The 24,023-nt window shown below is 36.2% G+C and overlaps 1 protein-coding gene across 1 annotated transcript in view; it reads left to right on the top strand.

The window, feature by feature from the left end:
• The window catches only part of LOC5580070 (obg-like ATPase 1), an 88,192-nt gene that overhangs the window by 5,195 nt on the left and 58,974 nt on the right, over positions 1-24,023 (top strand). The window contains exon 3 of the mRNA XM_001654773.3: positions 4,383-4,439. Coding sequence (XP_001654823.1) covers positions 4,383-4,439 — 57 coding nt within the window. The remainder of the gene's footprint in view (positions 1-4,382; positions 4,440-24,023) is intronic.

Genomic DNA, 24,023 nt, shown 5'->3' with positions numbered 1-24,023 from the left:
CCGTATGAATAAAATGTAGTAAAGTTGAGTTTACTTCATTCTCGGTAGTAAACGCTATATGTGGAACACGAGTGGAACATGTTTGTGTCATTTTCCTTTCTACACCTTTCGAACATACTACAAACAACGCATTGCTATGAATAAAGGTAGCATTTACTACAAAGCTACTGGTAGTTAGCTTCAGAGGTTGCTACACATGCTTTGAGATTGCGGAATTCAATGGAATAATTTACTTTTGAGTAAAAATCATGGGAAAACGATATGAGTTTTGATATTTCGGAAGGTATTTTGAGTTTTGCTTAGGAATTCTGAAGTTACGAAAGCATTCGTCCCGCCAATGCTGAGATTCCGGCAAGATTACCGGCAGTAGCAATTTGTAATATCCGTGTGAATTCTGGCATTACGATAATTATGTTATTTTCTAGGAATTTTAGGATGTCGGTAGGAATTCAGATATTTATAATGTAATTTGGAATTTTACTTGTAAACTCTGACATCTCAGATTTCCTTTTGAATTCCGGAGTTCCTGTAGGAAATTTGGGATTCCGATAGGGATGTCGGATTTTTTATGATAATTCTGGAAGTTTAAATACCATTCTAGGAATATTGCGGAAATATTAGGAATCTGGTAAAAACTCTAGAATTGGGGTGGGAATGGGATTCCGAATATTAATCTCTTGGAATTCTGTGGGTATCTTTGAGACGGTATTTCTGTAAGAATCTATGAGATTGCGGTGGGATTCCTGCGAATTATTGTGTGAATATTCTGAAAATCAATCTTCGTAATTATTGTAAAAACCTTTAAGATTCCGTTGATCTCCAGTTCCGTTGGAATTTCAAAGCAAAGCTTTAATATAAACGATTTGAATGTCGGTAAATATTTTATAGATTTCAATGGGATTTTTTGTGAAATCGACAAGAATTTTGATAATTTCAAAGGGAACCCTGGTGTTTTAGGGGAGATCCTCATTGAATTCTAATGACTACCAATGGAATCACTACAATTCCCATAAAAATCTCGACATTCTAAGTTCTAGACATTCCAAGGATACTATCAGAAACCCCACCAAAATAACGAGAATATCGCAGAAACACTTAGAACTTCCGGAATTCAACATGCTGTTAAGAAAACACACGGGGAGCATCAAAATTCTACCGCAATTTCACCAGAATCTGGTGCTAGAAAATATGTGGTTCCAAATTTGATAGCTGTAATCTCAAGATCTCTTCATAGATGTTAAGGTAGTATTTAAAAAATCATCAATCACTGGCGTTGACGAAAGCCGAAAAGCACCCAGAAAATTCTTTGATGTACCATCATCATAAAATCATAGATATAAAGAGAATACCAGACTAATCGCAAAATTACACTACAACAGCACCTTCATGATTTGTGCAAATTGTCGCGTAATCGATTAGATTCCATGCATTTTCTTCATATGCATGATTGTATTAATTTTAGGCGTCACTCTGAATAGATTGTTCTTTACGTGCAGAATCACTCTGCACTCTGAATGGAAATTTCTTAACGTGCAGCTTCAGTCACTGCTCATGTTCGAAAGTAGTAAGCACTACATGTTCGAAAAGTTTTTTATTCATACCAAAAGTGTAGTAAACTTTGTGGATTTTGTTTTTGAGTAGATGCTACATGTAGTAAAGTTCAAAGTTTTTTATTCATATCACCCAATGTCTAACAATTTTTAGAGAATCTTGGAAATGAGGAGCTTCTGGAGGAAATCTTTCAAGAGTTCATTGAGAAGTATTGGAGGAATATCTGGAAAAACATCTTAAGAATTCCAAGAAGAATTTCTGAGCAATCCATGTGGAATTCCTTGAAGCAATTCTCCAAGAAAGTTTTATGGCTATGGCTAGAATTTTGCCTGGAAGAAGCCAAATTTTTGGATGGCTTTCTTCCACTAAAAAAGTATGGTGGATGATCGTAATAGTGTTGCCTCTTGTATAAAAAAGGAAGGAGGACCAAAATTTTCGTTCATGCCTAAAATTTTAAATTAGGTCTGAGGTAGTTCACTAGCCGAGAATATGTATCTTCTTGTAAAAATCTTACTTATTTCGGTTCAAATTAACCAACTCAGTGGTCTGGAACTTTTCTGGAAAATGACTGGAAGGTCAGGGAAAGTCAGGGAATTTTATTTTCAAAATTGAGTCGACACCCTGATCGAGTTAGGGAAAGTTGACCGTAATAAAAAAACAGGTTTTTCTCGATTCGAAACATTTTCCATGTTCATTTCAAAGTTCATATAACGTAAAGCAAACACGTCAAATTTCATACAAATCCTCGCAAACTAGCTCAAGTTCACACAACACACCGAAAAAAAAATACGAAAATTTTTAAAACAGCGTTCCTGGATCACACCTCAAATGAAAGCCCATGAGCCCTACAAAACGTCATATTAAGTTTTTTGATCTAGTTCGGTTGGCAAGAAAAAAGTCGATTTGAAAATCACTAAAATGCTTATGAAAAACTTGTTTTTTTTCTCGATTTAAAGCACTCTTAAAGTCCATATACCGTGCTTATCTTAAAGTTTATGTAAGGTAAAGTAATCAAACAAAATTCAAACAAATCCCACCACTCGAGAATCTTCTTCTTTCTGGCATTACGTCCCCACTGGGACAAAGCCTGCTTCTCAGCTTAGTGTTCTTATGAGCACTTCAACAGTTATTAACTGAAAGCTTACTGTGCCAATGACCATTTTTGCATGCGTATATTGTGTGGCAGGTACGAAGATACTCTATGCCCTGGGAAGTCGAGAAAATTTCCAACCCGAAAACATCCTCGACCGGTGGGATTCGAACCTACGACCGTCAGCTTGGTCTTAGCTGCGCGTTTATCGCTATGACTATCTCGAGAATCTTATAGAATTAAATATTTTCTCGACTTCTCAGTTAAGCTAAAAGGAAGAAATAACTTAGATAAATTAATGAGAATGTAATGCACAGATACGAAAAACAACAAATCTATTCGATTGTGATTGCATGTAGTATCAAACTTAGAAGAATGACTAACGCCGTGCATACATTAAAGTCGTGATACACATATAACCGAACCATTAACATAAAAATGTAGTGCCAGCCTCTAAGCTAAGCGCACGGATCCTAACTCATAAAAACGCTGCCCGCATCGATTGACCAATGGCGACCGTGACGTGCTAAAAGATAATAAAATGCGAGACGGTGCAGAAATTACACCGAAAATTATCCTCCGCTTTCCCGTCACCCGTTATCCACCGGCTACCGGTTTCGACTGGCTGCCGCCATGGTCGAACGGGGGCCCTTAAAACAAAATAAGGCTCCATTGCCATTTGCCTCTTCCTCTCTGGAAACAGGAGAATGGCCGCCGTAACACGTAATGATGTCTCAAGAAAATGCATGCGCTGTGCGATTGCATATGCATATGAAACATATGGAGCGAGAACCCGAGCAGGGAATGAGAACTAATTGAAAACTAATTTTGATAAACGAATGAAAACTGAATATAGCACTATGCCATTAAATTCCACTAGAGTTTGTATCCTTTGACAGATATACGTATTTCCACATCTACTCAATTGTACGCCTGTCTTCAGAGTCGTGTACTAGACTCGAAGCCGAGTATTATGTTGAAACCAAGCCAATACGTTGAAGATTCACTGAGTGGTATTTGTTTCTTTTCAACTGTTAAATTTTTTGTGGAAATATTGATTCTTCCACTAAGGTTGAACTTTTACTGAAAAAAAAATCAATTTCGATTTAGTATTATCAAAATGATATCAAATTTTGGAGTCTGGCTCAGTTTATTAGAATTAGAAAAGAGTTATCGAAAACTGTTACCAATATGTTATCAAAAATAAAATTTGATATCTTTTTGATGAGATTTCGAAACCCGATTCTGCTCGGGAAGAAGCTCCCGCAAAACCAATTGTCACCCGGCAGGTTTCCGCATGGTTGCATATGTCGTCCACCGTGGCTACTGGAATACGCAAATTGCTACCCTCCCGGGAAATACCAATGAGTCGTTTCGTCCGGTGAATGTGCGAGGATGCACTTTTAGCAAAAATTAAACCTCAATTATGGGAAATGTTTTGCAGCGATGCGCACAATTGATCCAAAGTTTAATGAAAGTGGCCATCGCCGGGAAAAAGAAAGGACGAAACACCGTAAACGTCGATGGTCAAGCCGGGAGCGATCGAATGGCCCCCGGCGATTAATATTGTTCCGTTCAGTGATCTCTCTTCTACTTGCAGCGGGAAACCAGTTTCATTCCAGGGCGGTTGTCTCTTAGTCTTCTGGTGCCAACTTAATGATACTTAATTTGAATTTCAGATGGATAAATTATTTTTAATTTTTTAAACATTGTTCTCCGTTGTTTCTTTTTTTCCTTTCAGGGTTCCGGTGCCCGATGCCAGGTTTGATTACCTGTGCGAGTACCACAAACCGGCAAGGTCAGTACAAAGTTTGAAGTAAACATGTTGACAAACACAACATTATGTGGGAAATGTTCCTAAAGATACTCACAAATGGAAAATTTATGTTTTCCTGGACTGCATATTAGACCCGCTTAAAAACCATGGCTATTCAGGCGTAATCGGAACCTTATAAATACATAAATCAGTGGTTTTCAGATTGTGCTCCCTTACTAAACCTGTTCAATCATACGATCTATTAAAAGATTTTCAATCGAAACCTTATTGTGGCATCGCATCTTGTCAGCTACCGAGTTATACAAGCAGAGGATGCAAAAAGCTACCGTTATGACTCATATTCCGAACACTCAAAGCTAACACTGACTTCAAATGCATCTGACAAAATGAGCGGTGCGCTAATGGTGAAAAAAAGGGTTTTCTGACGAAATTCAAGATGGCGGCCAAATTCGAAATGAATTTTTAGCTTTAAATGAATGCTATATCCTTCCTCTATACGATGCCACTAAGTTTGCTATGTGTTCCAAAGGAAATATGGGACATATCACGCGAAAAAATACCTAATATTCATCAAAAATGGTCTTTTTTGCAAACTGTTTAGCTAGCTGGCGTACGAGGGGTCCACCAATTTGAGAAAACCTCCTTTTAGTTTCAGCATATAGGGTGCAGAGCTACTTGGGCACTTCCATGATTTACTTTGGCATGGGGGGTTTTCCTCGGTCGAATTGTCTGTAACTTTGCAATACAAAGCACTCTAATACGACGCATATTATGGCCAAATCTCGCATAACTTATGATCTCGCCCTAAAAGCCATTGGTAACCATGTGTGTAGCACGTTGTTTCTGAGAATTTGAATGGAGTTACACGTTATTTAACAACGTCATGGAGAAGAAAGTATCATTCTCTACCTGCATGTGGTGTTTGTTTCGATGCTTATTCATTTATTTGCTCAGAAACAACGAACTACACACGGGGTTACCAATGGCTTTTAGGGCGTTATCCCAGATTATGCGAGAAATATAAGCTCAGTAGCTTTTAACAAAACCCACTGCCGGAGTGAATGAAAAGTGCCAAGAATTGGATCCAGCTCCCTACTAGCGATCAGTGACATAAAATTGGAATTCTAACTATGAGTGCCGATGGCGGCCTGTCTTCAGCGATAATCGCTCATATTCTATAGCACTCCAACGCCACGCCACCTCCATTAATTTACACAGGAATTACTCTGATTTTTTTCTAGGGACTATCCCCTGTTTTCCTACAACTATTTTTTCACTTATTTTTCCACCGATTTCTCCACTTGTTACTCTAGGTCTAGAAGGTTCTTTGGGAGATCTCAATAAATTTCTCAGAGGTTTATTTCATATAGATTCCCTTAATAATTCATTAATTGTTACATCTAGCAGTTACTCCGAAAATCCTCCAGGAAATCTATTACCCTTCCGGTTGTCGTACGATTGGCCACCGCTAGAAGCACCGCGTTAACGCTGTATACGAAAAGTGAGTTTTTTTTTCACAATTATTATTATTATTATTGTCTTTATTATCGAAATTTTCAGCCATAGGCTGGTTCATCTCATCTTATTTTTTTTCACACGATAGCGCGCGACTACTGAAGTGTTAAGAAGTGTTAATATCCCAACAAATTTTATCTGGGATTAGTGGGATTCCTAATAAAGTTTTCAGGATTTTTTAGGAGTTTCTCTGGCATCTCGTTCTAGAGTTACTGCTGCCGTTCTCCCAAGCATGTATTTAGTAGAAAAATCCTAATGGATTATTCAGAAGTACATACAATGAAGGCGCCACCACCACTCTAGTACCGTATTGTAATATGCCTCCGATCATCGCCACATTTTTTTTTTCAGGGTTTCCGTCCGATGTTTTGCAAGTAATTCTTTTAGGAAATCATGCAGGATGTTATCCAGAGATTCGATTGGTTATTTAGCATTTTATCCAGGAAACCCTCTAAGACCTTCAAAAAAATGGAGATTTTTCAATGATCGTTTCAGAAGGTCATCAAAGGTTACCTTAGAACTCACACAAGTTTCATCAGAGTTTAGTTTAAGATTTTCTTTAGAAATACTAAATATTTCTTATGTTTAAAATGTTAAAGAAGTTGTGAACGAAAAACTTTGTTGCAAATTATGAGGAATCTCTGAATGCATCTCTGAAAAAATTGCTTTTTGAGATCTTCAAGATGTTCTTAACGAGCATCTTAGAAAAAATCTAGAGAAACCAAGGTGTCCACTTTATAAAATGAACAGTCTTTACACAACTACATAAAGGAAACCGGACAAGGTAAATTATTATTATTGAACTATATTTGAACCAAGCCATATTCGACGTTTTTTTTTTCCTTTTGAAGTTTTGTTTGACGTTATCTATGAGGATTCTGCAAACTTCATATATTTGTTTATGAACCATGTTCTAGATTTAATGGCAATCCTGACTAGAAAAGTGTAAAATCCTGTAAACAATCTGATAAAATTCCGTCTAAGTTTTCTGTGAAATCTTGCCCAAAACCTTGTCTAGTTTTCTAAGCGAATTGATATTCATGGCCAACATTCTGTGAGAACCGATAAACTTTTGTTCAAGCTTTTTTTTCTGTTGATGAAGAAATACCTACGTTTAAAGTTTTCCAAGAATTCCATGAATGTCTTCAGAAGTTCTTATGCCGATGTTGTAATTAATTCTTCACAGAGGTTACTTTCTTGGAAACCGATCTTGAAATTCATGCAAGGATTGTTTTACCGATTTCACATGACTTTTACTTCTCTATAAATTCTTCCCGTGCTTCCTCATGAAGTCTATCCAGTTCCTTCGTTATAAACAATTCTCTGAGAATTTATCCAACTTAATTTAGGAAATCTACCATATCGACCAAGGATTTCTCGAGTTATTTTTCAAGTAAATTTTAAATAGATTCTTTAGCAAGTTTGTTTAGGGTTTTCTATTAGCAAATGATAATGCAATAATAATACCAATAATGCCTCCGATCGTCCCAAAATCACACCCGACATTTTTTAGAGATTTCTTCAGAAAATCTTGCAGAATATTATCCAGGGTATCGTTTTTCTAGTTTTGCAAATAATTATTCCAGCAATAGCAGATCCTCCATGACTTTCTTAAGGGTCAACAATTTAATTTAGAAATGCTTTTAGGATCAGTATTTTTTTTTCTCAAGAAATGAAATAACTTTAGGAATTTCCTTAGAAATACATCCAGGTTTTTAATTATTTTTCCAAAAGGTGCTGAAAAATGTATTTAACTATTCCCTTCTGAAGTTCGTGGAAAAATGGAATGGAATGGAAAAAATGGTCAACTAATGGTAGAAACTATGGCTGAATTTTTAGAATAATTCCTGGAAGCATCTTTAGAATATTTTCTGTATGAAATCTAAAACAACCCTGAACCCTGAATTTTGAAGCTAGATCATAAGGTAGATGAAAGTTGTCCTCCCCTTGGTTATGCGACCTTGCCGCGATGGGAGGGCATAATCCATTAGCCCATATGATGGAAACCAAAGGCGTAACCTGTAGTGTTGTATCACATTTTGGCATTTTTTTGCTTAAAGCCGCGTCATAATTCATATGGCATAGACGCACTAATATCTCGGATGTGATCCATCGGACATTCTGCGTCATTGATAGAATTGTTGCCCATTTCAAATAATTAATCTATTCGAAATGGACATTAATACTATTGGTGACGATCAGTTTGCCTTTTGCTAACCAGAATGATCCGTAGCCACTCTTACTATTAGCTAGCTAGACACAACGTTATCATGTACGACGTAGGGAATATTACTCTGAGGACAATGACTAGTAGATTCGCTGAGTACAAATAAGTGGCGACAATCTTATTTTAATATGGTTTTTACATTGCCATAAACAGAAATACCTCTTTTGTAACAACGGTATAAATAATCTAATTCCAGTTTCATTTTCGCAAAATTTATAAATAGAAAGTAGGCGTTGTGAAGCATTGCATTTGCCACCGAAAAGTAAATCTTGTAGGAGACTGTAATAGAAGCCTAAGGTAACTTTACTCTTCAATGACTATGGAAAGTAAGACGCTGAGATCGATCATTAAGGTACACTTGCTAGGTTCGAATTGTTGAACAGACAAGGAAAGTGACTTTTTTCTTTAAGGATATATGAACGTAATGACCAATAAATACTTTTAACAATATAAAATGAAATTAACTAGAACTACTACTAAACAGCCTAATTTTGTTAAGACTTTACGACAATTGACATTTAAGCCTCTAATCTTACATAAAAGACAGGAGTAATCAGAATAGCACTTAAATGACAAATTATTCAAAACCATTTTGACTAGACAGTATTAGTAATGACGCTACTACACTACTATTTCGAACCAATTCTGATGGAGCTGCTGATTTTCACAATGCTTCCTTTTCTCAGAAGCAATGGATATTTTTCATAAACTACCACGTCACAATACTAATAAAAAACAGTGTTCATGCGGGCACCATAGCCTAGTCCGTCTGAGTATTGGTCCTGGTAGAGAGGAAACTTGGCAAAAGCCAGACCGAGGGTTCAGCCTTGACAAGTTAAACCAGACAACCAGAATGTACGTATAACCAAATAAACTTTTACGTTATGCGACGCTTTTATGTGCAAAGTTTCACGTATAAGATGTCGCGAAAAAGCCTTATACGTACATAAGTGGAGGCGATATATGTGCATATTTTATATGATGAAACATTACATGCAATGCGAGTGTGTAGATTTTCTTGTGAATTAGTTTGTACTCTTATGCGACTTAATTTATGATAACAAAATTTATTTGACAGCTGCTACGAATTGATCTGACTTACTTTGTACAAGTATACGGGACGAAATAGAATGTACATACGAACTCGTTTTATGTGACAAAATTCACCAATCAAACGATTACATCCACCATATAGTGCGAGAGTGATGCAGTTTGTACGAGTAAGCGATTTTGTTCGTAAACTGCTATGCGACTTCTGGTTGTCTGGGAAGCTGTCAGGCAGCTCCAACTGAAAACCATACAAAAAAAAAGATCATAAGGTCAGTGGCGTCTCGTCCTAAGGTGCACTTGGTGCACTGCACAGTCAAAGATTTCAAACTAACAAATTAAATATATATATTATAATTCTCAATACTTCCAACATTCATAATGTGTAGTGGCTTGAAAATGTTTGATTTCTTCACCTTCAACTGGTCCATCGCCCTCAGTGAACAAACCGTTTGATTCTCCCCCCCCATGGTCTTGCTCAACCAGCAAGCGAAAACAGCGAAGCAAACAAGACAAACTGCCATGCGTCTCCATCGTACAGTGACCCCACGCAGTTGAATCACCCACAATTTATGAATCAGCTGACTTCAAAAGACAAAATTATTATCAAACTTGTCACAAAACATCACAGAATTATTTTTACTGATAAGAACCTATGTGTAAAAATAATTCTGTGATGTTTTGTGACAAGTTTGATAATAATTGTGTCTTTTTAAATCAGCTGATTCATAAATTGTGGGTGATTCATCTGCGTGGGGTCACTGTATTGCAGAGAATGTTCATTTGAGCCGTGCGCTCTTTCTTGTGCACGAAAATAGCGTGTATGGACACAGCAGGAATGTGCATTTGTATTGACATTTCTAGAGCAACAGTGGCGTTGTATAGGTAAAATCTGGTTCACTCCAATTTGTGCACCCGAGAGAGAAATTGCCCATGACGCTCGCATTGGTTTGCAAGAATTGAAAAAGCGCGCGCAGCTGGCGTCACGACGTCTGCTGTTGGAAGAGGAAGCGTCAACGCCATACATGCTTTGTGTGTATGTATGTTGCATGGAGCTTCCAGGTGTCGCGCGATAGTAGGCGCAATATTGATTGGAACCAATACTAGATTTTATAAACATATTGGCCAAATTGATTATGTTTTATCTTATTAAATACACAAAATTCATGTGGCTTTGAATTGATTTATAAACTACGTGTGAATATAGTTTTTCTTGCTCAACAGACCGACAACTGATAAATTGCGGTGGGCGTAAAGTGGGTTTCAGCGTTCAACAGTCAGTCATCATTTCACTTGAAAGCTTTGATGTATCCACAAAAGTATACAAAGAGATGTACCAGCGCTGGACATCGTCAAAAAGCTAAGATATCGTGATACAATTGACAAGTTGTAAATAATAAGAATTATTATTTAGAATAACAACGTTAGGAATAATGGAGATTCGGAATTTCGCGAAAGCTACGAAATCCACGGAATTTATCCTTCATCGCGAAACTTGGAAAATAACGCGAAAATAGTTGAATTCTGAAGGTTTATATGATAATCTCAGAAAAGTTCAGATTTTTGCTCATAAGAATGGTTAATTTATTTGTAAGCCGAGTTTCATATAAAAAAATGTGCTAATCGTTTAGTTTCAAGTTAAACGTCCTTCTTCTTGCTTTAAATTTGATAATATGATATTAAACTTATTATCTCAGTTCGCAAAATACGAAAAATGATTGAAATTTATGCATATAAAGGTCATTTTTACTGTAAATATACATTTTTATGTCAAATATTATCAAACTATGGGACCGCGATTAATACGCAAAATTTTTCTTTCATCGCCTTGGTATCAGCGAAATTTTGAGAATTTTCCTTTTCCCTAAACATTGTATATTGGAATCATCCAAAATTCTTAAAACTTACAACTAGTGATTGAAACGAAGAAAACAAACAAAAAATACGTCCAATAAGCAACAAATATAATAGCTTCCAGACACTTCAAGATTGCATACAGTATTGGAAATTACATATTACGATGTTAATAATAAGAAATTACATTTAAGCTAAAATACATTTTAAAAAATCAATTGAAAAATTCGTATTCATAATTCAAAATAAACGGTTTGTGCGAGTCAGTGCACAGGTAATCAAATTCCTCACGGGACGCCTCTGCATAAGGTAGATGAAAGTAGTCCTGAGAATATACATCAAAACATATCTGGACAAAGGGTTGGGCATTTCCAAAAATTCCAATGACGATCGAAAATCTAGACATCCAGGCGATTCCTCGAACTAAAATAAAGGCAATCCGTTAAGAATTGCCGAAATGGCAGCAATTTGAACTTTTTCCCATTTGCTAGGCGAATACGGGTTATTCATAATGAAATCTGAAGTAACATTTTCCCTATTTTCCCTTGCATTGAATTCTGGTGCTAATTACACAGTTCGACAAAAAAAAGTCGATCTGAATGCACAGAGACCGGACACCCCGGGCTTGAAAGTATAAAAATAAACCAAAATAATGGCGTTTTCAGAATTTTCGTGTCTGCCCCAGGTCTTTTTTAAAATGTACTTGAACATTTTGCATTTTTTATTTAAAAATCCAATCTAATCAATAACCCGACACAGTGTTTTATTTTCAGGACAGCAGAATTCATGTGCCATATTATGTTTTAAACTTTAAATTCAATATGAAGAGTTGTATTAAGATTTGCATGGACTCCCTCCCCCTTTTTGTACCCTTCTTCTTCTTCTTTCTGGCGTTCCGTCCCAATTGGGACAAAGCCTGCTTCTCAGATTAGTGTTCTTATGAGCACTTCCACAGTTATTAACTGAGAGCTTTCTTTGCCGATTGACTATTTTTACATGCGTATATCGTGTGGCAGGTATGAAGATACTCTATGCCCTGGGAATCGAGAAAATTTCCTTTACGAAAAGATCCTCGACCAGTGGGATTCGAACCCACGACCCTCAGTATGGTCATGCTGAATAGCTGCGCGTTTACCGCTACGGCTATCTGGGCTTTTTGTACCCTCCCCCTTTTAAAAGTATCGCAAATGATGGAATATTTGATATAAATGGTTGAAATAAGCGATTTTAGTGATTCTACCATCCACCAGCTATCCCTACAGAATTATCATGGTTTATGAACAATCCCTTTACTATACTATGGAACCGTCCATCAATTGCGTGTTTATTTTAAGGGGAGGAGGGTGTCTGTTCAAAGATTACGGTTCATGTAAATAAAAATAAAAATTTGAAGAGTTGACCACAAGGGGAAGGGGATGAGAACTACCAAAGATATAACCACGTGGTTCATGGAGGACACCTTGCAGATTATTTTGTGTCTTGTTTGCTATAATGACTGATAATACTTCATTTAGTCAAAAAAATGCCTTTTAATTGTTATTGAACATTTAAGCATTTTCACAAATATCAAAAATATACATTTTCAAAACGAATTTATTTTTTGTTCATGAAGATCTACAATTCCTTGAGATAACAGTAGAGTTTAATTGCAGCTACATTATCTTCGGCATTATTTTTTGTACATCACGTTTTTATGCTTTTCTAAATGTATTGAACGACGAAATTTTTTGTTTTGATTGGTGATTGTCTTTTATGTTCTTTTGGATATTTTTGTCAAACTAATTCCCAACAATATGTTCCCATTGCATTGACGTTATTTTTCCTTTGAACCGTTGTTCGATGTCCTTGAAATCTAAAAGTACTCGCTCGTCTGCAAAACTTCCAAGGTTTGAAGGAAATCTTGCATGATGACAAATCAAAGAATGCATTTTCAATGTAACATCAATGTCTTATTTTTTATAGCTAGCCATCATGTTGCTTATAAGTTCTTTGTAGTTGATAGCTCTATGGTTCCCCAGGAAACCAGCACAAACAAGTTTGAAATTTTGGTAAGCAGATTTTTCATCAATTGTTAATATGTTACCAAAATCAGTGCTTTTGAATATATTTCGAATTTTAGGCTCATCTCAACTTTCATGTGACTTAATTTTGGCAAAAGATCCTTCAGATGCTCCGTCACTTTAGAATTTTGGCATTCAGGGTAATGGGGTAGAATCGCAAACACAATGATTAATTTTAGACAAATCTTTGATTTGTGAAACCCTTCTAAAGTACTGCTAGTACTTGTCAATTTCCAGTGGAGTGAAGTTGATTTGCTTGTGTTTTGGCATGTTAAAACCACAAATGTTACACAAAAGACTTCTAACCAAATCACTTTTTGAGTTATCCATTTTCACCTTGCATTGATATTTCACTTGAATAAAGAAACATATCACGGCCGAAAGTGTGGTGATGTTTGAAAAAATGATTTATAGCTACCCACTCGAAAAAACGCAAGTTTGACAACAACAAAAATCAACCGTTTTTTATCAGCCCACTGCTAAGTAGCCAAATTTTTGTAGTGAGCATCAAACTGTTTGCGGTCTCAGCATAGAAAAACAATTCGATTCAGTATTAAATGTTTCAATACAGAATAACGGCCTCAAATTAGTGTTATTCACCTAACAGTTTATTTGATAAATTACAATCATTTAATGCACATCTGTTTCTCAAAAATAACGTTTTATACGAAATAGATGAGAAAAACATAAAGGCGCATTTCATTTTATCTTTCTATACGAACTCTGATGTCAATTTCGCCCATCTTCTCCCCGGGCGCATTTGAGATTGAGTGTGGCAGCAGGGCGCATTTAAAACTGAGAGTGCAGAAGGGCGATAGTGATGATGGTTCGTGTGAAAGAGCGTAGCAAAACGGCGAAGCTGATGATAGTCAAACCAGAAAGACGAGGCCTAAAGGCGCAATCGCTGCTGTCAAACTGAAGGAGACGAAAAACCGAGGGCGCAACCATTCTGAATTTTAATGCATGGCGCATGATGCATTTTTATTTCTTTTAACATGTTATTCATATTATGAAAATAAATCAAAATGGTTTACTACAGAGGTAATACTGTAATGGATCATACAAAAATGCATCATGCGGTTAAATCGATCAGATACATAATATAGAATTGAAATTATATCCGCTTAACTTCAAACCGATATTACTGAGAAAGTATAAGTTTTCACATTCGCCCTAATTCTGACTCTGTATTGAACTTCAAGCGTTTGCAACTGTGTGTCTGCTTAAACTAGCGTACATCTTTTTTCGCCATTCTAGATTGTTTTTCCCGAAACGACTATTTGGTTACTAACATTGAATTGTCTTTAGCAACCACTTCCCAGTGGGAACCGAAGATGGTGGCTCGTTTTTTCCCATGGGGTAGTATTGTGGTGCCAGAAGCATGTTTTTATAAATTGATCTTACCTAAAAATCGTTGGCCAGGAGGCACAAGTATTGTTTGTTTTACAATTAATCAATGTGAAATGTACCGATTTCCAATTGCTTCAATTTCAACATTGTTTATCCTTAAATGTTCAACACCCAGAACAAAGCAGCTTACGGGCACAATATCGATAGGATATTCATAAGAATAGTATAGTCATCATACAAGCATAGGATTAATTAAAAAATAGTTCATAGTCGGTTGATCTGTCAGGGAACATTAAAGCACATGGACTTTTTTTGGAAATCAAGATCCCTCTCCCCCATTGTGGCCTTTTGTCCATATACAAATTTAAAAAAAAGTCACGTGGTTTATGGAGAGCCCTTTGATGTAAAATTCGATATTGTAAAAAAGACACAAAATAACCTGCAAGAGGTCCTACATAAACCACGTGGTTATATTGTTGGTAGTTTTCATCCCCCTTCCCCTTGTGGTCAACTTCAAATTTTTATTTTTATTTACATGAACCGTAACCTTTGAACAGACACCCCCCCCTTAAAATGAACACGCAATTTATGGATGGCTCCATAGTATAGTAAAGGGGTTGTTTATAAACCACGATATTTCTGGAGAGATAGCTGGTGGATGGTAGAATCACTAAAATCGCTTATTTATATCAAATATTCCATCATTTGCAATACTTTAAAAATTGGGAGGGTACAAAAAGGGGGGGGATGTGGGAGTCCATACAAATCTTAATACAACTCTTCATATTGAATTTCAAGTTTAAAACATAATATGGCACATGAATTCTGCTGTCCTGACAATAAAGCACTGTGTCGGGTTATTGATTAGATTGGATTTTTAAATAAAAAATGCAAAATATTCAAGTACATTTTAAAAAAGTCCTGGGGCAGACACGAAAATTCTGAAAACGCCATTATTTTTGTTTATTTTTATACTTTCAAGCCCGGGGTGTCCGGTCTCTGTGCATTCAGATCGACTTTTTTTGTCGAACAGTGTTATTGAGCCTGTCGAAATTCATAATTAGTCCAAGTCAGGGTGTCGACTACCTGGAAAAACCTGGAAAGTCAGGGAATGTCAGGGAATTCAATTTTTGACCTGGAAAGTCAGGGAAAGTCAGGGAATTTCACTTGAGGTCAGGGAAAAAATATCAATGCTACAACATCAAACGAGTTGATTGTCTGAAAATATATTGTTCAGGCTAAGTCAGCAATACCATATAAGGAATAAAAATTTGTAATCAATCTTTCAAAATTGCAGAACCATTGAGGAAATGCTCTTATGCATAATAGAGTAAACTGTACTATACTGCTTATATTTATCCTCAGAATTAAAAAGCATCAACAGTACTCTCCGAACAACTTCTTCGAAATTGACGTGGATTAATTTAAAAATATTTTGTTGTTAAGTTTCCTAGATCAACTAATTGCCTAGTTTGGCGCATTTTGCTCAAAAAATATATCAAATTGCTCAAAATATCAAGTAGAACTGATGAAACTAAGTATAGAGAAAAAACCAATATGGATTCTCGTATTTAAGTGATGATGAATAAAAGCCGTATCTCAAAATTTTAAGAGCATAAATCTGATGAATCAAACAATAATTTATTTGAAAAAAAAAATTGTTACTGACTCAATCAATTTTTTAGCTCTAAACACTATTTGGTTTTCTAGATTTGTGTTCCTGATGATGGTACAGTTTTTCGGTTCAATGTTCTGGACAGTTTTACTCTTATTTGATGTAAAATAGCAGCATGAGAAAATAAATACATACGAATTTTGTCGAAAGTACGTATGTTTCAAATATTAGGATATGGGCAGGATATTTCTTGTTTTTTTTTCAAGTTGTTTCTGAAAATAGTTTGTTCAGATAATACCGCCTTTCTTCAGGTTTTTTTATCAGGAGCTGTCTTATAGATATGACCAGCTTTTTTTCTTACAATAATCAGGAGATACTCTAGAAATTCTGAGGATGCCTCTTAAAATTTCTCGATTTATTTTTATCCAGAACATTATTGAAAAGCAGAAATTTCAAGAATATTGTTTGAAATAATCTATTCAACAAGCTGTTGACATTTTGTGAGATTACTTGGAGATGCTCATAAAATAGAATAGAGAACCAAACAGCGCTCTGAACAGAAAATGTGATCGTTTGATCATTCCAGAATGCAACCAACCCATCAAATTTTTAACGCGAATGGTTATCAGGTTCTCTAGATCTGTGAGCTTGAAAATTCGAAATTTGGCTTTGTTGATAATCACCTTAAATTGACGATACAACGAAGCCACACTTCAAATTTTCAAGAGCATAAATCTAATGGACCAAGTAATCGTTCGCTCTGAGAATTGGATCGATTGATCATCATCAGCATGTGACCAATCGATCAAGTTTGGAGCATGAACAGCTGTTTGGTTCTCTAGATTTGTGCTTTGAATATTTTAGGTGTGGCTTCGTTGCATCTTCATCTTAAGAATACTTAGATAAACTCCTTGAGGAGAAAACCTAGGCGTTATTCATATCGGAATCCTAAAATGATACCTAAAATAAATTACCTGTAACTAATCATCGTGAAGCATTATTAAAAATATTAAAAAAAAATGAATACATTTTGGGAAAAACTCTATGTGATTCCTGAAAAATATCTTTAGACGTATTCTTGAAATAATCCTGAAAAATCCAAATTCTATTCTTGGAGAAATTCAAGATTATAAGAAATACTCTAACAATTTTTAGAAAACCCTGGAGATTGGGAGCTTTTAGAGGAAATCGTCATGGAAAAGAATTGAAGGAATATCTGTAAAAATTTGTTTAAGAATTTCAGGAGGAATTTCTGAGCAATATATGTGGAATTTCTTGAAGCCATTCTCCAAAAAAGTTTTTTGGCATTGGCTAGAATTTTACCTGGAAAAGTAATAGCCAAATTTCAGTATAAATTTCTTGCATTTAAAAAGCATGGTGGATGATCGTAATAGTGTTGCTTCTTATATAAAAAAAGTTGTAATCAGGTATAATTAGGAAAGGTTCCAGAATTGTCGTTTATGGCTGAAATTTGTGATACTATATTTGAGGTAGTTCAGTAGCCGAGCACATCTTTGTTCAATTGCTCAGTTTTATCATATCAACTTGAATAAACGCTAACAAATGTTATCTGACAAATATATTTCAGTAAAGTAATAGCTTTTGTTCAGTTTCTTCATACGACCTAGTATGAATAAACTGAATATGAGTATGATGTGTATGTGAAACTTTACATCATGCAAACTTTCGCATATGTATCTTTTTTGAATTACTAATTTCGGTTCAAATTAATTAATTGAGTGGCCTGCAATTTTTCTGGAAAACGACTGGAAGGTCAGGGAAAGTCAGGGAATTTTATTTTCAAAATTGAGTCGACACCCTGCAAGTAATCATTATTACTAATAATAAGCCTTAAATCAGCATCACATATGCATACATAGCACTACAAATGCTTACACGCCTAATAACAGCATAGAAACCCTGTTACTTCCTTAGCCGAGTGGTTAGAGTCCGCGGCTACAAAGCAAAGCCATGCTGAAGGTGTCTGGGTTCGATTCCCGGTCGGTTTGGGATCTTTTCGTAATGGAAATTTCCTTGACTTCGCTGGGCATAGAGTATCATCGTACCTGCCGCACGATATACAAATGCGAAAATGGCAACTTTGGCAAAGAAAGCTCTCAGTTAATAACTGTGGAAGTGCTCATAAGCACACTAAGCCGAGAAGCAGGCTCTGTCCCAGTGGGGATGTAATGCCAAGAAGAAGAAGAACGGCGCCGGCTGTGTCCGAATGCATGCATACATTCTAGGTATGGTACACAAATTATGTCACGCTAAATTTCGACTTTTTCGACAACTACCTCCCCCCCCTTCCCTTTATCACGTTTTGGTATGAGTCCTTCGAAATTTTTGTAAGGCTTGTCACGCTCGGCTTGATCACCTCCCCTCATCCCTCCGAGCGTGACGTGATTGGTGCATGACCCCCTATGAGACATGATGATGTATATATTCTATGGGACACAACAATTGCTTAACAATTGCTGAGTATAGCATGTCTACATGTCATTCAACATTTTGTAAGAGTTGCCATTTTTCAATTAAATTGTTTTGAAAAAAAAAAACATTTCGGTAAAAAAGTGGCTTATTTCTATATATATTTATTTATTCAGCGAATTGAAATCTGAGAGGGTGCTACTAGCTCGGAATACGAATTGACAATTGACGAATTGCGCCAATACGCGATTTTCGATCGTCAACCACGTTTCAAACGATTATTTCAAACTTCCTATTTTTCATGCCTCACAATTTCAACATATTTTTTTTTCTATGATTTTTTTAGAAATATTACAAGAAAATCCTCCATGAATTTGTCCATGCCACTTCCATTCATTCTGAAATATCAAGATCAAGATCAAGATTTTCTATCACGATTTCTTCACGAATCCAAACAGTAATTTCTTTTAGGTTTTCTCCATAAAATGTAAAATTTGTCGAAATATATTAACAAAGTTGCAACTCTTCTTTGCATCTAACGGTACAAGCTCCATAAATTGAATTTCAGATCATTACAGAAATTAATTCAAGGTACAACAGAGATTTTATTGTTAGCATTCACGAACATTGAGGTAGTAACTTTTTCTGTTTGAAGTATGTTAGATAAAAATCATTGCATGCAACGAGCAATATGACTTCATCGCCTCATACGATAAGTCAGCGAAAAATAAGCAACCAACCAACTCCCTGTATAACCGATCTGTTTTGTATTCCTGACACACAGCTCGCGGCATATTCAATGGCATTTTTATTCAAATCGCAAAAATTCTAAGAAAATTGCTGCACGATTGTAGTTAGAGGAACGTCGTTCTTGGCTGGTCTCCGGATATTTTTTTTTTTTTGGCGTACGTTGAAAAATGTTGAAGCACACCACCGCAAAAAGCGGGTGATTGTAACCTACAATCAGCAATAGCGCATTTCGCCCTCTGTGTGTTGCGTCAAAAGTTTCAAAATCAGCAAAAACCAGACTCGACTTGGCTGGCGAGGTGGCTCCTCGCCAGCCAGCCATCCAGAGAAATTCCAACTGAACCGCCATGCCATTTTTCGGCTATACGTGATGTGAGACCTCCACCTCTCCCGGGTGGAAAACGGGGAAGCATAATTATAGAAAATTGGTCAAAATTACGTCAAATTGCTTCAAATTTTTCGAGACCAAGTTCGCCGCGCGCCCGTTGTCGACTTTGCGGGGTGGAAAAAAGGACAACAGAACCAGTGCATGGAACCAGTGCCGGATTCGAGGGGCTCGGGTTAGGGGGGCTGAAATATAAAATTCAGCGCGTTTCCCATCGCACAAACTTACTTACTGAATTTTGGATGGGATGTTCATTTTGAGCTTGAGCTTGATTGGCCGCCCGTTGCTACTCCAGTATCGCCAGATCAGCTGGACTTCACAAGAAACCAACTGAATGACTGCTTGGGACTAACAGGCATCCTCAGTGTATAAGTGCTAATGATCTTCTATTTTTAGGCGACAATGGTGCCTGCCACGTCAGAATGCAGACCAATGTGGGGAAGGGGTAGGAATTGATGATGCATTAAACTGGCTCCCACGTAGACCGTATATACCACTGCATCTACGCCAGTTCATGCGGGAGTGTATGGATTGGGGGAAAGGCATGGCAGAGAGGTTTGCTTTTGTGGTTAGCAGACTGCCTAATCAGGCGTAAGGAAAGGCATGCGCGTGGAAGAATGGAAGCGTTAGGGAAACGGTTTCTTGTCCGTCTCTGGTTCTAGCGTTTGCTATGAACGAATAGTTTGAGATAGATAGATTTAGAATAAAAGATAGAAGCAAGTGAGAGATATACAACTACAAAGTACGAGGAAAGGGACGGGCCTGGGATTAAACCCATGACCTTCTGGTTATGAAGCAGAAGCGGTAGCCATCAGACCACAAACCCCGTCATTTGGAAGGGATGTTCATATTGAATGTATAAAAAATTGCACTTTTTCACAGTTGTTCTCTATTAAGACAAACACAAAACAAATGATCTTGTTGGTATAATAACAAACATGTTTTTAGATAGGGAAGGTGTACCAGTATTCCTTCCAAGAAAACTATTTATTTAAAATCATTCGATAGATTTTTAAATACGGTTAATATGTGAAATAATAGCTTTCAATCCATGTGTAGTAGGAAAAATATAGGCATTGATCGGAAAACGTGTCGATCGAGGCCCAGAAAAATCGCATCCTTATCCCCCCCTCAAATCCGGGCCTGCATGCAACATATAACAGGCGGTGGTGCTGGTGGCTGGATGGCTGCTGCAAGTGGAAAAGACCTGCTACGTGATACGATGGGAGATCTTTCCCATCCTTCGACGACGGTCAAGGTGCGCAAATCAGTCAACAGAGTCTGCTTGCTGCTGAAACAATGAGTGAAACTTTCTGAACGTAAACAACCTGGGACTGGGAACTTAGGCGAGAATGCTTTTTGCGAGGACTTTTCCTCGGCCTCGGCGGAATCATAATTCGATTTAATGAGTGAGCGAAATTTGATATGCAAAATTGTGAGGTGCAGGGAAAAAATGTTCTGAACAGAAGGGTTTTCAAGGAGTTGGGTTTTTTTGCTGATGGTTCTCGGAAAGTTTGTATGTGGTTCTGGACAGTAATTCGAGGGTGGAGAATACGAATTTTGTCGAATTGCTTATTTGAGCATTTTTTTTTCATTATTGAATATACTAAATAATTTTTTCGGGGTATGATGTTTAATTTCATCTGATCAATTTATTGGAACCCCGTTCAACAACGTGACACCATTCAGTCAAACTGAAGATTTCAATTATAATCTTTTGGTTTATGTGGGAATATTATAAGTTGAGTTTTGAAAGCATTAGGAAAAATCGTAGGTATGAAGAAAACATATCCATTTTTTTGCTATCCGGAAGCAAAGTTATAAATCTCGGACAAACTTAAACTTAACTTTAAATGATTTTTTCTGGACAAATCCGTCTAGAATAGCACTCCACTATAGAGTTTTCCAGAAATTTATCAATGTTTACGAAAGTTGTCCACAAATGATCTCGTAAGAATCCGAAATGATTACGGAAACAGGGTGTCTACTACCTGGAAAAACCTGGAAAACCTGGAATTCTCAGGGAATTTTATTTAACCTAGAAAAAACCTGGAATTCTCAAGGAATTCCGGCCACAATCAGGTAAATTATTTTGAATATGTAATACATAGTAGAATATGTCCTTTTTATGGTACTAAATATTCTCAATAAAAAAAATTTCGGCTGCGCCGCTATCAAAACACTATTTAAGATGTTCACTACTTTTTTTGTGATGTTTATTTAGTTGACAACATGTTTAGGTAAGGAAACAAAACTTAAGATTTACACGTTGGTACAGTTCAGTTCATAGTTCCAGTTGGGTGTCGTTCATTAGCGCGATTACTCTCAAGAATCGCTCCAAAAATTCCTCCTGGCATTATTCTATGAAATCTACTAACATATACTAAAAAATGCTCAATAATTCCACCTGGGATTCCTTTTTTGCTGTGTTGTCCTTCTTAATTCAAATAATGTCAAATAAATTTTGACAAAACCATTGATCTTTATCCGTTTATGCAATCTACTTTTCGTGAAATAATGTTGAACATGTCTTCAAAATAGTTTTAATATCAAAAAATTAGAATGACACATTGGAGCGAAATTGATCGCCATATAGCAAAGCAGGTTTAAGAATAAAAAAAATCCCTATCTACCTAATTTAGATCTCCTGAATCTGAATATGATACCAAAATTCTTACAACTCGAGTATTTGATCATTTTATTACAAAACTAATCTTTGATAATCTGGAGAATACGCCTAAATGTAGGCAATTTACCTTGAAATAAGAAATTTATTTAAGAATAAATGGTTTTATGAGCAAAATGCTATACTTGTTATGCTGTATGATATTTAAAATGAGTTCAGTGGTTCATACTTAAGCTTACACAACGTTTTAAACACTCAAAGTTGACATGTAGGCATAGCACCAGTGGATTGTTTAGAATCGACATTTCTAACTGTATTGTTTACACCTTCAAAAAGTGTGAATATTTCTATGCAAAACTGACTTTAATAAAAATGAAATAGATCAAAATCATCATTAGGCATCTATAAACTTGAAAAGAAGGAATATCTGTTGTGTCAACGAAACCTTCGGCATACTCGGGAGGAAATGTTTCTTGTTACCGACGTGATCAAATTCGCCCAGTGATCAATTTGCCCCCAGATTACGGTATTTCATCAAAATATGTGGTTCGGAAATTTCTCTAATAATTTTTCAAATAAAATTAACTAATCCCATGGATTCTTCAAAACTTTATTTAAAATTCTACCCCTGTCAATACTACAGCAATTATTACAGCTGAAATTATTATTGCATAAATTTCTTCAGGGGTTCTGTCCGAATTTCTTCAAAAAGTTTTGTAGGACATTATTTACATATTCAAATGTTTTCGATTCGAATCACAGAAGAATCACCAAAGAAGAATTTCATATAGAATTCAGGAATTCTATCGGAGATCCTCGTAGAAATTCGTCAATGCATACCACTTAGAACCCACACAAGGATTTTCCTCAGGAATTCCTCGCAGTTTTTATTTTCTTACTAATTTTCTACAAATATATCTGGAAAATTTCCATGACATTTCCTTGGAGACATCCATTGATGAATGACTGAAATTTTTTTGAGAACTTCCTTGAGAAATAAGAAAAGAAAAATTCCTTAAGGAATTTTGAATTCTTGAAGATGTCCTAATCGAGAATGTTACAGGAAGTTCTAAGTCTATTGATTTGGAAAAAAAATAATGGATAAATTTCTTTAGAACTTAGGATTTCCTTAAAAACTGGAACGGAAACGACCTTTAGAGAGATTTCTGATAGAATATCCGTAGTGTTTTATGTGGTTATACTCAGATATATTCAAAAAAGTTCACACAAAGTCCTGGAGAGATCTTCGGAGTAATATGTGAAAGAAATCCACAGTAAAATGAACACTAATACTTGTCGTAATGTCACAAGGAATTAAAAAAAAGTCTTAAAAATATTTTCAGAGAAATGTCTGTTCAAATGAGAAACCAAACTCTCATGTTGTAATGCCTGTTAGATTTCTTTTTGTATTGACATATTGAACGATCACTAACATTAGGCAACGGACAACAGGAAACACCCAATAGTCCAGTCATGCATTTTTTGTTTGACGAAAAGTATCCACCGACAAGAGCGGGAATCGAACCCACACGTCGTGGCACACTACGCATTAATGACCGACGCCGCTAACCGCACGGCCACGAAGTCCATAGTATTCATAACCCATGAATGGTTTCTTTAAGGTTCATATTTTCTTTCCAGGCAAATGGTATCTAAAGTTATAATTTCCAAGACGATCAGACGCTACCAGCTCTGATGTTCTTAAGACATTATCTAGGAAAAAATATAAAACGCCCTCCAGAGAAACAT

Source organism: Aedes aegypti, chromosome 1 (genome assembly GCF_002204515.2).
Source record: "Aedes aegypti strain LVP_AGWG chromosome 1, AaegL5.0 Primary Assembly, whole genome shotgun sequence".
Taxonomy (NCBI): Eukaryota; Metazoa; Arthropoda; class Insecta; order Diptera; family Culicidae; genus Aedes; species Aedes aegypti.
This window is presented reverse-complemented; position numbering and strand designations above follow the sequence as displayed.